The sequence below is a fragment of the Scyliorhinus torazame genome, chromosome 12, assembly GCF_047496885.1.
Source record: "Scyliorhinus torazame isolate Kashiwa2021f chromosome 12, sScyTor2.1, whole genome shotgun sequence".
NCBI classification, from domain to species: domain Eukaryota; kingdom Metazoa; phylum Chordata; class Chondrichthyes; order Carcharhiniformes; family Scyliorhinidae; genus Scyliorhinus; species Scyliorhinus torazame.
Window position 1 is genome coordinate 202,393,177 of NC_092718.1, and position 16,974 is coordinate 202,410,150.

The window sequence follows — 16,974 nt, forward strand, 5'->3', positions numbered from 1 at the left end:
CCCCACAACCCAAAGATGTGCAGGTTAGGTGGATTGGCCACGCTACATTGCCCCTTAATTGGAAAAAAAATAATAATTGGGTACTCTAAATTTAAAAAAAATATATATTTTTCATTGTGTGCGGTCTGTTCAGGGCGGCTATGCAGCCAATCACCCAAGCAGCTCAGAGAGAGCTGGCTAAGCTACGGCTGCAGGGTCGCATGGAGCCTTTGAGCCCTGGCCATCCAACCCTCAGTCCAGGCAGTTCAGATCTGGTTGCGTCTATCTTTCTTACATTTACGGTTTGAATTTTTGGAATCTGCCACTTTGAAAAGAGACGCTTTAAACGAGTAACTTGTAATAAACCTTTGTTAGTATCAGTAAGTTGATGGAGGTATAAATTAAAAGTAAAATAAATGTAAACTATATATGGTTGCCAAGGCTCCATGGAGAGTGGCCCACAAGTGTACACGAATGGCCAACTTTGACTCAGAAATTTATACTGACCTTTTTCTGAATTTATGGACATCAATCAGAAGCTGAATGTTGGCAGCCCCAGCCCCAATCTGCTGTCCTGGCAGAAATCAACTCACAGCACAGGATGGTAATTTGAGGCTTTCTGACTTGTGCCTAGTAGTCCCCTGCATGTTTCATATGCTCATGGAGCTGTTGTTAATTATAAAATGAAAACATGATTTATTTTCCATCTAACCTGTGGCCCTTCTTTTCTCTCCAGGCCTGACCATCTGAGCTGTCATGTCAAGCATGTTCATTCCACAGAGAGACCCTTCAAATGTCAAGTAACTTTCTATTTTTTCTGTCTTAAAAAGTCAGTTTAAGGGATATTGTCCACCTGGATAAATGTTCAAAGATTGTTATTTCAAAAGTTCTAAAGCTGGTCTACTTTCAGTAAAACTACCACTTTTGATTCTTTTTCCTGCTTGCATTTGCGATCATCATTTGGAAGAGGGCAGAGTGCTCCATTGCCGTGTTCTCCCAGGGCAGCAGCTCCTGTGAACCTGCCAGCGAATCTGAGGTGTGCGGGAAAGGTTTGCTGCTTCCGCTCGTCCCGGTTTCCCCACCCACTCCTCCGGAGACTGGAGAATTACTTTCAGTCCAAAACAAGTTGAGATGTGAATTGCAAGTCCAATAGTCTGGTGTCCACCTGTTGCTCACTGGAAACCACAGTTACCCACTTTGCCTTTTTCGCCTCTGATGAATGCACTTCCAGTTTCGAGGGGGATTAAAAAATAAACAAAGCTGCATGTATTTAAGTTGGGTTTGTGAGCTTGTTACTCCACATTGCTCTGATGTTGCTAGTTTGTTTGAGGGGAGTTGGGGGTGACCATGGAAAGGTTCTACCAACTGAGATTAAACAAATGTGTGACTTGAATTGCTGCAAAGGTGCACAGGTACCTTTGAAACAATCTTCTGAGCTTTTAAAGGGGGAACACACAGAACAACTGGTATTTTCTTTTGAATTGGTAGGCACAAGATATTTTGAGAATTACTGTTTCCCCTGATTCTGAAGCCCTAAAGATTTTTGTGAAGTGAGGGTGAATTAGAGAAAGGATATAAGATGGATGATCGTGTGCATTTGACCAGATATGGCAGAAAGAAGAAGGGTAAGCATGTATGTTATGAAGGAGAAGCCAAAGAATAGCGTGAAGAACAATACTAGCCAGTAAGGTCAGAATATTAGGTTAGATGGGGTTACAGGGAAGAGGGTGGGCGAGTGGGATTAGGTCGGGTGCTCTTTCAGAGGGTCGGTGCAGAATATACTGTGTTATTAGAATATACTTGCAGTCCGGTTTTATTTATTTTCCCCATTTTGACCTTTTTGTTTCAGGTTTCCCTGCTGTTCAGGGAGCTACTCAGCTGGCATCAGTTGTTGGAATGTCAGTGCATGAGCTGAAAGTGCATAACTTCTGTTTTGGATGGTTTTGTCCTTCGCTAGCATTGATGTTTCCTTACTCACCATTGGAGATGGAAACACTAGGGCATATGACCTTAAAACTAGAACGAGTGATGTCAGAAAGTGCTTCTTCACACATGAGTCATGGAAATGTGCTGAGGCTCGCTAGGTTCATTGAAAGTGTCTAACTGAGATTTAGACTTTTGCCTGGTAAGAGTAAAGCCTAGAATAGAACAATACAACAAGTTGGCCCGTCAAATCTGTGCTGACGTTTTTGAAAAATGATCCAATTAGTCCCACTCTTTTCTCCAAAACTGCAATTTTTAAATTTTTCGTCAAGCATTTAACCAGGCCTGTTTTGAAGGCTGCTGTAATTTCTGTATTTTCAATCCTATGAGGCAGTGAATTCCAATTTTCTGCCATGTTACCTCTGATTCTTTGGACAATCATCTTAAAGCTGTGCCCTCTGATTGTTGACCCTCCGTGTTTTGCAGCAGGTTCTTTATTTGCTCTTATTTATACCTTCATGATTTTAAACATGATTAAATCGAACCTTGGCATTCTCTGTTCTAAAAGAGAAGACCCTCAGCTTCTCCAGCCTATCCGCGTAACCAGTAATTCCTGGAACAATTCCTGAAAATCTTTTCTGTATCCTTTCCAAAGCTTTCCTAAAGTATAGTGCCCAGAATTGGAAACCGTATTCTAACTGGGGCCACTGTGGTGTGTTATAAAGGCTTTTAATTTCTTCACAGCTTTTTAAAAAAACTTTGTACGTCTGTTTTGTTAACTTCTTTGTCACCTTCAAAGATTTGTGCCTAAGCACCCCCAGGTCTCTCTGATCTTGCAGCTCTTTTAAAGATCGGGTTAGCTTGTATTCTCTCTCTTTGGTCTTCCGACCAAAATTCATTATCACATACTTTTTTCTGTGTTAAATTTTTTGTGTCATGTCTTTGCATAAGGTCATATCCAGTTGTGTTAGATCTACTCTGGAAAGGGCGGCACGGTAGCGCAGTAGTTAGCACTGTTGCCTCGCGCCACCGAGGACACAGGTTCAATCCCGGGTCACTGTCCGTGTGGAGTTTGCACATGTCTGCGTGGGTTTCACCTCCACAACCCAAAGCTGTGTAGGTTAGATGCATTGGCCAGGCTAAATTGCCCCTTAATTTGAAAAAAATAATTGGGTACACTGAGGATTACAGAACTGAGGTGGGTAAATACTTCTGATCAGCTATGACATTGAATGGCAGAACAGGCTCAAGGGGTTGAATAATTTACCCTGGGTACTGTGTAAGTGGCACTGACTAACTGCCCTCTCTCTGACTTCAGCAAAGTGCCAAAATGTTGGAGACCCAAAACGGCAGGTTCAATTCTTAAGAGAAAATAAATAGATCATTCAATTTCTCCCAACAAACCAGTCATTTTTTTCAACTTTACCCATATGGGCGGGATTTATATTAAAAACCTTCTGCGAGATTTCTCATGGTTTGTGGCCTGCCAGCCTAGTTCTGATAAGATGCAATTAAAAAAAAAAAAAAAATTGCATGAGGCTCCATGACCTTTTCATTTCATATTATTGTGATCATTCCCCAGCTAAGTAACCAAGCAGCCTGCCTGCTCCCTGGGTTCTTCCAGTGCCACTCTAACCAGCTATCAGGACTATTAAGACCGTCTTGTGGTGACTTGTTTCATTTTCTCTGTTTATTATTACTTCATGCTCATCTGCTCAGTTTCTCCCTGACAGTGCGACTGAGATCAGGAACTTGTCTTGGGGGAATTGTGGGGATGGAACTGTGTCCTTGCCACTCTGTAGCATTATTGCTATAACTGCCTATCTATGTTGTGTCTGTAGAATACATTCTGCATATCTGTTGTACACTATATGGATCAAATATTTTTATCTGCACACGTACTGTTGCATAAAAGTGCAGAGATCTGTAGAATTGGCGCAAGTTATGGAAGGATCGTTTGCTTTATATTCTATTGGCCCGGTTGCAAGGTTTATCGATGGAATATATTGACATTTCTGGAACTAGTTTTTGCTTCCACGGTATAAAAGAATGCCTTGGAAAATAGTTTTAATGATTGAATTATTTAGCGGTGTCAGACTGTTAAATGTTCTGACCTTTCCAAATAGTCAATAGTTTGATTTGAAAAGAAAGCTGTTACATACAATAGCTTGCAAGAAAAAAACGTTAATGCTTGACTTATGTTCTTATAGACTTGTGATGCAGCTTTTGCCACCAAAGACCGCCTACGCTCACACATGATACGCCATGAGGGAAAAGTGTCCTGCCACATCTGTGGTAAACTGCTGAGTGCAGCTTACATCTCCAACCACATCAAAATGCATAATCACAACCAAAATCACAACTGCAATGTTTGTAACAAAGGTATGGTAGTCTTTGCAGATTTCCCGGCTAGCCTTAAATGCATACAGAGGCTGATTGGTCATATATAAGGCTGGAAAAATACGATGTGAAAATCTGTTACAAAAATAATTCATAGTTGATCAATTATTTTCCTGTTTGTGGAGGTGAGCAAAATATAGAATCATTGTGGAGCTTTCTTCCCGGTTAATCAGTTTGTTAAACTCCAGCTTAACCTGGGAATAGCTTTAGCTCATTTTTTTTTTTCTAAAACTGTCTCCTGTTTAGTGGAGTTTCAGTGGAGGTTTTTTTTAAAGCAAATTGGATGCCAGTAAACTCACTTTAATTGATGTGGGGGACTTGTAGTCAATCACCTTGCCAATTGAGTCTTTTAAACATGAACCTTGTAATCAGGAAGACGTGAAGTGACAAGATTGGAAAAAAACTTGGTCCTTCTATAAATGCTAGCTTCATTATTCAACAATTCCCTGTCACCCGTCAGTCAGGTGTTGGTGAAATTGGAAAGCATTTGGAAGAGGTTTGATTGACGGTGGTGCGGTGGTGGCATTTTCCTTTTTAATAAGAAGTGTATCCTCTTCCTCCTCTTCCTTCTCCACCGACTCCCTACAAAAGGAATTCCAACCTGCAGTTGTGACTGGCGGACTGCATAGGTGATTAGGACATTAAGGTTTCATGTTGGGAGCCCATTGTTGCTTCTCAATTAAACCCTGCATATGTGTTCGGTGTCAAACTATTTGGCTTCCATCTTTGAGAAGAAAACACTCTGAAAATACCTGAGGTTATCTCTGCTTGCGTTGTCTTCCTTGCCAACCCGATTATAAATTAAGCATTTTTGGTGGTTGCAGAGAATTGAAATCCAGATCAAAGTGTTCCATTCTCTATTATGAAGGATCCGTGGTGATGAGAATTGTCCCAAAAGAGTTTTTTTAAAATAAAACAAAGTCTCTTCCCCTCCCTCTGCCCCAACCTTGTTCCTTAAGGTTTTTTTGTCACCTCAACTTCTTTGAGTGTAAAAATCCCATCCACGGAATTGTTCTAGCTGTACTGCATCCTCGTAGCAGGGTAGCATATGTTTACAGTTATCACTATTCAGTGGGTCATCAGTGCCTGATAATCACTGAACCATACAAAACAAACTCCTGAGTTATATCCATGGAATCCCTATAATGCAGAAGGAGGCCATTCGGCCCATTGAGTCTACACTGACCCTCCAAAAGAACACTCTACCTAGACCCACACCCCTGCTCTATCCCTGTAACCCCGTGCATTGATCAGGGCCAATCCACCTGACCTGCCCATCTTTGGACTGTGGGAGGAAACCAAAGCACGTGGAGGCAACCCACGCAGACACTGGGAGAACGTGCAAACTCCACACTGACAGTCACCCAAGGCCGGAATTGAACCTGGGTCCTGGCAATGAGAACCAGCAGTGCTTTTTAAAAATAAATTTAGAGTGCCCAATTCATTTTTTCCAATTAAGGGGCAATTTAGCATGGCCAATCCACCTACCCTGCACATTTTTGGGTTGTGGGGGCGAAACCCAAGCAAACACGGGGAGAATGTATAAACTCCACACAGACAGTGACCCAGAGCCGGGATCAAACCTGGGACCTCGGCACCATGAGGCAGCAGGGTTAACTCACTACGCCACTGTGCTGCCCTTGTGAAGCCAGCAGTGCTGACCACTCTGCCTGCCCTGCTCGCTACTTAATTGACTAAACTCCGGTGCATTTTTGAAGGGTGCTGCAATTGGTCTTAAAGTGCCTTAAATTAGGGAAAAGTGAAAAGCGATGCATCAGGCAGCATTCCTGCTCATGGTTGCTTTTCAGTGCCCTGTACTGTAAGGCATGCAAATAAGGACATCAACTAAGTACGTATTGCAGTTTGTTAGCATGACAGTATTCACTTCTCTGCACTCAAACATGAAGAATGGGAACTTGCCTGAGAGACCAGAAGGGCTATAAATCGAGTCATATCCCCATCATGCTGACTCTGAGATCAGCTCATACTTGTTTAAAAGCTCAATCACTCATCTGGTAAATTGTAGTTATTTCCCTAGAATCAATACTAAACTAACAGGTCCATGTTTTCCTGGTTTCTTTTTGCCCTCCAGCCCCAAGTAATAGAGGGACATTCCAATCCAAGGTGACATTTCCTGACTAGAGATCTTTGGAACACATTTGCAAGTTTCCAATCTGAAACCATCAGATGCTAGAGATTTGTCAAAGAAGTTTCATTATTTCCTCTTTGTGATTTAAAAAAATCTGTATGATATCGTAATGTATCTCCAATTGATTTATTTTTAGCTTCCTTTTGACATGGTTTGTACCATCACATCCTGTTCTCAGTTACTGGGCTTGCCCCCTTTTTGTAAAACCACTACAACCTTAACAGGAATGTTGTTCTATTAGCTATTTGTAACTTGCAGTTTTTGTTTTCAAGTATCTGCCTTCTTTTCCAAAAATGACATCGACCCCTACTGGGGTATAATTCGACACGTGACAAATGATCACTTTCTTTTTGTGAGTTTAAAGTTGTGTCCTAGCAGGCTGTCTGGTTATGCTGGACACCTACTCGCGCTCAAGCCCAATTCTGTATTCACCTGGATCCTGACACCAACTACTGCCTGGAGAGGTGATGAGATAGCAATTAGGCATGGGGTCCATTTTCCCACCATCCCTTCCTCCTTTACTCGCCCAGGGCCACTGAGTCTTGTTCCAGCACACAATTGTTGCAGGAATATCATAACTCTTGAATGCTTTAACAATAAGGTTACTCACAGATGCCATTTTGAAGTATAATGATTGCACTGTTGAATTGTATGATTTTATGCAACAATTCATTGAAGGAAATATTTGGAAAATGTCGTGATCAGAAATTTATCACCATTTGTAAAAGAGTTCTAAAGGAATGTTGCATGCAATTTTGTATTTCAAATTATAATATCACAAGGTTCATTGTTGTAATCCTGAGCTGTTTTGTAATGAAAAAAAGTGCTAACAGTATGATTTTTATCTGGACAAAGCCGATCAGAATTTTGATGTCCCGAAGATTGTGGATGTAAAGATGTTTGTGCTTATTTTTTTTATCAGCTGAAATCCCTATTTTTGTGTAGGTTTCACCACAGCTGCCTACCTTCGGGTCCATGCTCGAAATCACCATGGTGTCCATTATAAGTCTCAAAGATTTGTGTGTGATCAGTGCGGCCTGCAGTGTCAGTCCCACAACCACCTGATTGGCCACAAGAAAAGTCACATGGGAGAGACCCCAGCTTCCAGTGCCCCCTCTGTGGCAGCAGTGGCTTTAAAAGGCAAGCATCTCCTTAATCTGTACCCGGAGAATGCTCCACTCCTACCAGGTCATTTTGTAGCTAAAATTTGCCCTTCTATTGGGATTCTTGTTATGGGGATATTGGGGAAGGTGGGTGGGGGGGGTGAACTTACAGGGTAGTTTGTGTGTTTCAAAATGTAATTCTGGCATATAATTCTTAATAAAGCAGGAATTTCATTGGTTTTGGTGCAATTAAATACTGATCTGAAATGTTGTTTTCTGCTGGGATCACAGAGCAAGGTTTTAGAATCAATTCGACTGATCATGTAAAATTCAGAAACCCTTTAAGCTTTGCTACTTTTCTAATTTCTGATCAAAAAATTCGGTTGCAAAATTGATTTCATTTTAAATTCCCCATCTCCTTGAGATAAACTTGCAATTCATGAAAATAACCCTCCGGTTTATATGGAGCATTAATTTCAGAAGTGATGGGGATTTAAATACTCTATCTCAGATTTCGTATTAATCCTTACAGTCTTGAATTGAGTGATATACAATCTTGCAGGCTTCTTCGGGTTATAATAATTGGTGACTGCTTCGAAGCAACACAGCTTAAAGATGATGGATAGTCAATGGGAAAATACTTCCAATGTTGCCACATTGGAGTTACAGAAATACTACTGGTTTCAGCTAATTACCAGTGGCAACCACCACCAAGATACACTGGGTACAGCCCTAATATGCACTTAGTTGATAATTATTTTAAAGTCAGCAGGTGACTCATGAGATCAGTGTCCTTTCATTCATGAGAAAGGGTAGCTCCTTAATTAACAGACGTGAGTAATGTTGTCAATCAGTTTGATTGCCCGTGTGATGCTAGGTATGTAGGCTTGTGTATTCCAAAGACTGGTGAATCGTATCAAACAGCATGTCTCCTTGGCTGTTCACAACAGGCACAGTACTGACCAAACCCAACCATCCGGTGCTTGCAAAACTCTAAACATAGTGTCCAATATTAGATATGATTCCGCAATTGGACAACATTTGCTAAACAATCCCAAGTGTGCTAAGAATTACACTGACACCCAATTTAAGATTCGGTTGGGTTTGCAGTGTGGTTCACTTACATGTGCTAGAAGTTACATATATTAATACACACGGTCCTGTCCTTTACAGACAGAAGGAACATGTGCATAGGTTGCTCCTTTTTCAATTCCGTAAAATAGGCAACAACCATTCCCTGGTTCATGATCAACTTGCCTGATTTGAATTTAAAGCTTGCCAGTCATCAGTTAACTGGTGCATCATTCCTGGCAATGCCTCTAACAACCAGTCCACTTGCCAACCAATCAGTGCTCTATTCTCATGCAGTATAAATTGTTCCCGTTACAATTTGGTATTCTTGCGAATTGTCCTGATGAATACAAGACAAAAAGCTTTGGTAGCATGTGTCTTTTTTGGCAATATTCAAATTACTTAATTAGTATTGCAAAGTACTACTATTCATTTCGTTCTAGGTTTATGCACTGGCACTGAGGGAGTGCTAAATTGTCTTTTAGAAGAAATGTCAATCCCAGGCCAAGTTTTTTACCTCTTCAAGTGTAACATAGAAGATCATATGGCAATATCCAGTTAAAGGACAAAGATCTCTGGGTGTCCTGGCTAGCCTTCCTTTTTCAGCTATCACTTAAATCTGATTGTCATCTTTCATTTATTCCCGTTTGTGGGCCTTGCTGTGTGCTAATTAGTTGTCATACTTTCCTGCACAAATATACTTTATAAAAAAAAAAATTAGAGTACCCAATTATTTTTTCCAATTAAGGAGCAACTTAGCATGGCCAATTTACCTACCCTGCACATCTTTGGGTTGTGGGGGTGAGTCCCATGTAGACATGGGGAGAATGTGCAAACTCCACACGGACAGTGACATCATCTGATGTAAAGTTATTTGGGATGTTCTGAATTCTTATTTGGCTAAGTGTTTATTTAACTGTCCCTTAAGGTTAAATTCCTGGAATGAAAGGATGCTGATTCGCATTGAGTTACTGAAGATGTGTTCATGTGTCAAGATCTTCAGTTAAGCCTGGCTCGGTTGGTAGCACTTACAACTCTGAGGTGGAAAGTCATGGAATAAAATCCCACTCTTGGGTCTTGAGCATGTCATCAAGGTTAATCCTTTGGGGGAGCTATTGCATTGTGGTGCCAGCAACTTTCAAGTGGCATGTTCTTACCAAGTCTCTTTCTTTGCCTCACTCATCCAGGCGGATGTTTTAGATCCCTTGGCAGTATTCAAAAAAAAAAGTAGAAGTCTTCTGGTGTCTCAGTCAACATTTTACCCTCAAACTGGTCAATCCTCTCATTACCTTTGGTGGAATCTTGCAGTGTGCAAAATGTTTATCTTTCTAAGAATAATGACAGCGTTTTGATTCTACATTTGGTGTATTTCTGAGAAATATAATGAGGTGTTACATAAATTCTTTCACAACATGGTTGTGGCTTGGTAGTAGTAATAATTATTTTGACCAGATGGGAGAATTTTGTTAAACTGAGATTGAGACTTTAAAGTGACACAGTTTAATTGCCAATTATAGCTGTATTCTGGTGTTTGAAACTGAAAACTACAGGCCCCACAATTGGGATCCAGACCTGAAAAATGTTAATATAAATGCTTTATCAAGGAGGGGAAGGTGTCTGCAACATTTCTGCAGTATCTGCTGTAAGAGTTTTTTTTGAGCATTGGGTAAGAACGCGAGTGGCCTTGGATGTTGCACTCCTACTGGAGAATAGTCTGCCATAACACGCGAGTTGATACACAAAGTAAGGCAACCTGAGCAGAATATTCTACTGGGAAATGACCATCAAACAACTGGTGATTTTAAAGGAAGTTCAGAAGAAAAGGAGGGTAATAAAGATTAATTGCGACCAAGTGATTTAAATTTGCTGATGGGGAGATGCTGCCTTTTTGATTTTGGTACACAAAAGTAATTGAATGCATTCGACCTACAGTTAATGGTTCCCTAATGTCCATTATGGAAGGATGCTTACCGTCTTTATCCAGTCTGGCCAGTTTGTGGACTTCAGACCCCAGAACAATGTGGGTGTCCATAATTGCCCTCTGAAACAGCTTAACAAGCCACTCAGTTGTGTTAAAACCGCTGCGACTGATGGCAACAATTCAAGCAGATTGCACACCACTACATTTGGAGCAGTCAGAGGTGGGCAATGAATGCTGACCTTCCAGCGATACTTGCATCCTGTGAGTGAGTGAATGAATTAATTAATTTTTAAAAATCAAGCATCCTTTGATCCAGAGCTTTTGATATTCTGATAAATTTTGAAGAAGGAAATTAACGTGGGTTTCGCACCAGAGCTTTATGGTTTAAAGATGCCCATTGTGCTTAAAATCTCAAGTTAGTTCAATAACTAAGCTGACAGATGGAATCTCCATAATGATTTGTAAGTCCGATTTGGTATTCTGGAAGGGTCTATTAATGTAGTAATACAGTTCCTCAACATTGCCCAATGTCTGTTACCTTGCTCAAATGGCAGCTATTCTTCTAAAAGTCTAAATTCTGAGTGTTTTGATGAGATATTCTCTGTAGGAACATCGTCACTCGTTCTCATGCAAACCTTTCACCATGAATATGTAGATAGCGATTACATTCAAAACCCCTGATCCAAACCATCCGAAGCTTTTTCCAGCTGGACCTTGTTTAATATTGTTCTGTAGAATGCTGATATTTTGTAGCAATGTGAAAGGCCATTCAGCCCATCACACATCTTGGCAGTCTGAAAAATACATCCATTTCGTCCGAATCTGCTAGCCTTTACCCAATGCCTTTTTACATTTTTAATTTTCAAATATGAATCCGCTATCATAGATTATCATAGAATTTACAGTGCAGAAGGAGGCCATTCGGCCCATCAAGTCTGCACCGGCTCTTGGAAAGAGCACCCTACCCAAGGTAAACACCTCCACCCTAACCCCATAACCCAGTAACCATCCCAATACTAAGGGCAATTTTGGCCACTAAGGGCAATTTATCATGGCCAATCCACCTAACCTGCACATCTTTGGACTGTGGGAGGAAACCGGAGCACCCGGAGGAAACCCACGCACACACAGGGAGGACGTGCAGACTCCGCACAGACAGTGACCCAAGCCGGAATCGAACCTGGGACCCTGGAGCTGTGAAGCAATTGTGCTATCCACAGTGCCACCGTGCTGCCCCACGGTGGCACTGTGTTATTGCAGGTTCTATTTTCACCACTTGCTTGCACTCAAATATCTCCCAGTTTCCTTGAATTATTTGTTGGAGCTCTTAAATTTGTACGCCCTAGTTGCTAACTCGCTATGATTGGAAATAGCTTTCCCTATTTGCTTTATCAAAACCCTTAACCTTTCTTTCTTACAAAGAGCTTCTGTTTTTCTCTTTTGTTATCATAAGTATAGCTTCTCATCCCTGGTCTCATCTTTTTTTTTCATTTAGAGTATCCAATTATTTTTGTTTCCCAATTAAGGGGCAATTTAGCATGGCCAATCCACCTAACTTACACATCTTTGGGTTGTGGGGGTGAAACCCATGCAGACATGGGGAAAATGTGCAAACTCCACACGGACAGTGACATCATCTGATGTAAAGTTATTTGGGATGTTCTGAATTCTTATTTGGCCATTCCTTAAGTATTGCAATACTGTCTGCTGTTCATTTGCACTATTATCATGTTAAAGTTCTGAATGCCAACAGTACATTTGAGCGCGAACATTGAAATGCCATTGGGTGATTGGTGCTGATTTGTGCTCAATTTTCCTTATGGTGTGTTAGCAATATCTGCTATCTCAACTAAGAAATACTGAGTTGATAGGCTTTCTACACACTGGAGGAGGCAGCTATCTTGCAATTAATGGCCACTGAGGGCAGTGGAAGAGCTGGGCTGATCACTTGCAACATGGCTATTGAAGTTTGTCTTTTATTCATTCAAGGGATGTGGGCGTCGCTGGCTAGGTCAGCATTTATTGCCCATCCCTAAAGCCCTTGAACGGAGTTTCAGAGGACATTTAAGAGTCAACCTGGAGTCACGTGTAGGCCCAGACCAAGTAAGGATGGCAGATTTCCTTCCCTTAAGGGCATTAGTGAACCAGATGGGCTTTTACAACAATCGACAATGGTTTCATCATTGGACATCTAATTCCAGATTTTCTTTTCTTAAATTGAATTTAGATTCCACCATCTGCCATGGTGGGATTCGAACTTGGTTCCCAGAGCATTACCCTCGGTCACAGGATTACCAGTCCAGTGGCAATACCATTTTGGTACTACCTCTCCTCGATGTGTTGACAAATTGTACATTTTTATTTACATTGTCTTTTAGAACTCGATATTGTGTTAGATTTGCACTCTGCTTTCACCTCTGGGGATTTGAGTTTGAATTCTAAACTTGACTGATATAATGGAAGACTTTCCCTCCCTCATGGTCATTAAGGTCCTGCATGAAATTAGTTTGGACAGTCTCATCCCACTCCCTTGAGGTTTTTTTTGTTAATTAAGGGGCAATTTAGCGTGTCCAATCCACCTAGCCTTCACATTTTTGGGTCGTTGGGGCGAAACCCACGCAAACACGGGGAGAATGTGCAAACTCCACACGGACAGTGACCCAGAGCCGGGATCGAACCTGGGACCTCGGCGCCGTGAGGCCACCGTGCTGCCTCCCCTTGTGAGTTTTAAGGCCAGTGTAGGAAACTGCTTAGAATGTGACACAGACCAGTAATTTTCTGATGTTGGGACAGAATAAAAGGAACTTTATTCTGCATATGTCCATCCTCGATCAGACTTGGGAGTGCTTAATTCAAGCAGCAAAACTTAAAGGTCACCTAATTCGTTTGATGGAACGATTAAAATAGCAGCTCTTTCAAGCAAGGCTGTGCTAGTGTCAGGTTATAGAAGAATATTAAGGAGGAAGAAAAATATGGGGGGGGTTGGCAGGGAAGAGTTTTGAACAGGCCACGGTTCTCATACAAAATGACAGGTCTTAACAGGGAAGAGCAAAAGTTACAACCAACAACTTGAAAGTTGCTGAGATCAGTCTTTAAACTTCAATTTTGCTATTTCCCCATTTTACTGAAAGCTGGATAATTTTTGCACCTGGTTAAAATGGTGATATTGGTACCGGTTTACACTGCTGTCTATTCCCTGGTATTAGTGGCTAACTCACAAGGAATGGATGCTAAAACAGTGGGTAGATATTAATAGCTGGGCACTACCTGCAGCTTTAAAAATGTAAACCCATTTGCTTAATCTGTACAGTGTAGGTGGTTCTCTTTCACTGAATTAGACTGAAAGCTGTTTGGGGGTACATTTGGCAAATCTTTGTTTTCCCCAATGCAAAGCTTCAAAAGTGTCCTGGGAGTGGCAGCGTTGTCCTGGTAGCTTTTAATATGTTGTGTGCTGATGTCTGTCTCTATGTTTCCATCAAATGTTTTTCTTTATTAATATCCATTTTGTAAAAATATTTGGTAACTTCAACGTTGCAATGAATCCTTCGTTATGAGTTAACTGCTATGTTTTGGGACTGGAACATTTTATTTAGTACACATTTCCTAACATGCTGTCCAGTAAACTTCTACGCGCCAGTTCCAAATTTCCATTTTCAGTTCAACTTGACTCGAATTACAGGCATCAGAAATCAAGCTGACGCTGCTTATTATTTTGTTAGTGTTATGACGAACTTTAATAGTTTCAACTGCCTGAGTTTGCTTTTTTAATTTAGATTTTCCTCCCATGGATTCCACTTTTCCCCTCGCATCCCCCTTCAGGGGAGGACTTCACTACAGCTGCTGTCAGTGCCACCCCACAATTGGCCAGCAGGAAACGCAACTGAAATGGGGCGAGTTGGATCCTGCCTGCTTTCCTGCCACCTCACCCCACCTGACATGGAATGCCTTGGTACTGCGTGGCGCTTCATCGAGCAGCCCAGTTGAGAACTGACAAAACTTACCAGATTGAGGCAAGTGAGTTGGAGTGACAGGCAGTCTTGGGACTCAAAAACCTGCGAGCTTTGTTTGCAAGGCTATTGGGTTGCCTGTGGTCTTTTTTTTTTTTTTTTTTTGTTGCATAGGGGAGGGAGTTAACTTGCAGAAAGATTTTGAGGGGTTGTAGCTGGCAGTGTTCCTTCTAATACTGCTTGATAATGTAGGTGTAATTCAGTGGCATGTAATAATTTGGGCGGGCGGGGTGGAGACTGGTTGTTTACCTTAACTGTGATAATATTCCCCCAGCATTTCCTTTTTTTTTTTCGGGATCCCTGTGCCCATTTCATTTATTGCTATTGGGTGAAAATGTCTGAGACGATTTTGATTAGCTAGATAATGGGTTACAAATCGGTCTAAATTTCTGATTAACTTGTCTTTGATCAGCTATTAAAGAAACACGTTCCGTGTGAGTAGTCTAGCCCCGATGGCATTGCACAGGGTGGTCAAAGCCAAGTCTTCAAGTGAATCAGAGATAGTTGACATGGGTAATTGGACGCAGCTGTAATTCAGTCATCATTTTAAAGTCATCCATTCTATCCTTTTTTTATATTTCTATTATAAATTGTTGGGCAGCATGGTGGCACAGTGGGTTAGCACTGCTGCCTCACGGTGCCGAGGTCCCAGGTTTGATCCCGGCTTTGGGTCACTCCGTGTGGAGTTTGCACATTCTCCCCGTGTTTGCATGGGTTTCACTCCCACAACATAAAGATGTGCAGGGTAGGTGGATTGGCCACGCTAAATTGCCCTTAATTGGAAAAAATAAATTGGGTACTCTGAATTTATAAAATAAATTGTTGTGCTGCATGTAATTCTAGCATAATGAGTTTACATCAGTGATTTTGTTTATAATATGGCATTTACTGTGAAAAAGGTGGATATGAAATATGTGCAGGTCTAAGATTTTTAACACAATATAAAACATTTTAAAAATATTTTAAAAAATAAATGTAAGAGTAGCCAATTATTTTTCTTTTCCAATTAAGGGGCAATTTAGCGTGGCCAATCCACCTAACCTGCACATCTTTGGGTTGTGGGGGTGAAACCCATGCAGACATGGGGAGAATGTGCAAACTCCACACGGACAGTGACCCAGGGCCGGGGTTCGAACCCGGGTCTTCAGCGCCACAGTCCCAGTGCTAACCACTGCGCCACATGCCGCCCCAACACAATATTACATTTAATATACCTATTGATTGTTCATTACTGAGATGTTGTTTCCTGTGACACAATCACACCTGCGGCTGTGTACTTCAGCCTTTATAAGACTTCTGTAAGTTCCAAACAGCTGAAGGACCACTATATGTGTCCCTGCAGTAGCACTGATATTCTGAGGAAAATTTGCTTTGTGACTTGCCATGAGCAACAACTTTGGCGCTCCACAGGTGACTGATAATAAACTCAGCTGTTTACCTGTCATTGAAATGAAATGAAATGAAAATCGCTTATTGTCACAAGTAGGCTTCAATTAAGTTACTGTGAAAAGCCCCTAGTCGCCACATTCCGGCGCCTGTTCGGGGAGGCTGTTATGGGAATTGAACCGTGCTGCTGGCCTGCCTTGGTCTGCTTTCAAAGCCAGCGATTTAGCCCTGTGCTAAACAGCCAACGGAACTCCGTTGAAGCACTGCTGCTGTCGTTCTCTCAAACTGTTGAGTATTTTGTGTCTTTGCTTGCACATTTTTTTTAAAAAAGAGACCCAGTTTGATTTCAGAATGAAGACAAATTGAAGTTACTGCTGGCAGGAGAAAGTGGAGCAGCAGGCAAGCTTTTTCCTGCACGTTTGATATCTAACATTGGGTTGCCCTCGTCATTTTGGTTCCATCCGCATGTTGCTGAGTTGAGCTATCAGTGCCCCCTTCAGCTCCCTCTCCATTGCCACTTCAATATTTTTCCAACAGGTCAAGGAAGCGGGTTCACAGGCTTTTTATCAGTGTGTTTTGATCCACTTGATTTGGTGTGTGTGAGCAGGTTGCTTAGCTTCTCTTTACCCCTAATGCGAAAGAGTTTGGCTTTTGTTTGACGCCTCCTTCCATATCCTCTCTTACCCTGCCCCTCCAGGAAAAATGCTTAGCCTGGCTCGAGACCCCTCCACAAAAGGGTCTTGTGCTGCACATACATGACCTACCACCCCACCACCTTTTGCTTTCTAAGAAAATATTGCTTTATTTCCTTCTAAAGATTCTAGTTCATGTTTTTGTCCCTTCTTGTTAAATGATAACATTCCTGGTTTCCTCTTTTTAAATACACAACATAGGATGTCGCCTTGCCATAATATTTTGGCATTAAAACATAATTTTAAAGAACAAAAACAGTTTTCATCTATGCCATTACCTATAAATGGTAAAACCGCTTTGAATAAGCTTAATATTTCATAGAGCCCTCTTGTTAACAGGCAC

At 41.4% G+C, this 16,974-nt stretch overlaps 1 protein-coding gene across 5 annotated transcripts in view; it reads left to right on the top strand.

The window, feature by feature from the left end:
• The window catches only part of LOC140386881 (vascular endothelial zinc finger 1-like), a 55,780-nt gene that overhangs the window by 28,370 nt on the left and 10,436 nt on the right, over positions 1–16,974 (top strand). Inside the window, exons 3-6 of one of the 5 annotated variants that reach the window (XM_072469702.1) lie at positions 716–779; positions 4,113–4,284; positions 7,397–7,591; positions 14,320–14,560. In XM_072469702.1, coding sequence (XP_072325803.1) covers positions 716–779; positions 4,113–4,284; positions 7,397–7,591; positions 14,320–14,537 — 649 coding nt within the window. In that variant the 3' untranslated portion in view covers positions 14,538–14,560. The remainder of the gene's footprint in view (positions 1–715; positions 780–4,112; positions 4,285–7,396; positions 7,592–14,319; positions 14,561–16,974) is intronic. The other 4 variants (XM_072469701.1, XM_072469704.1, XM_072469703.1 and 1 more) reach the window with 4 other exon arrangements.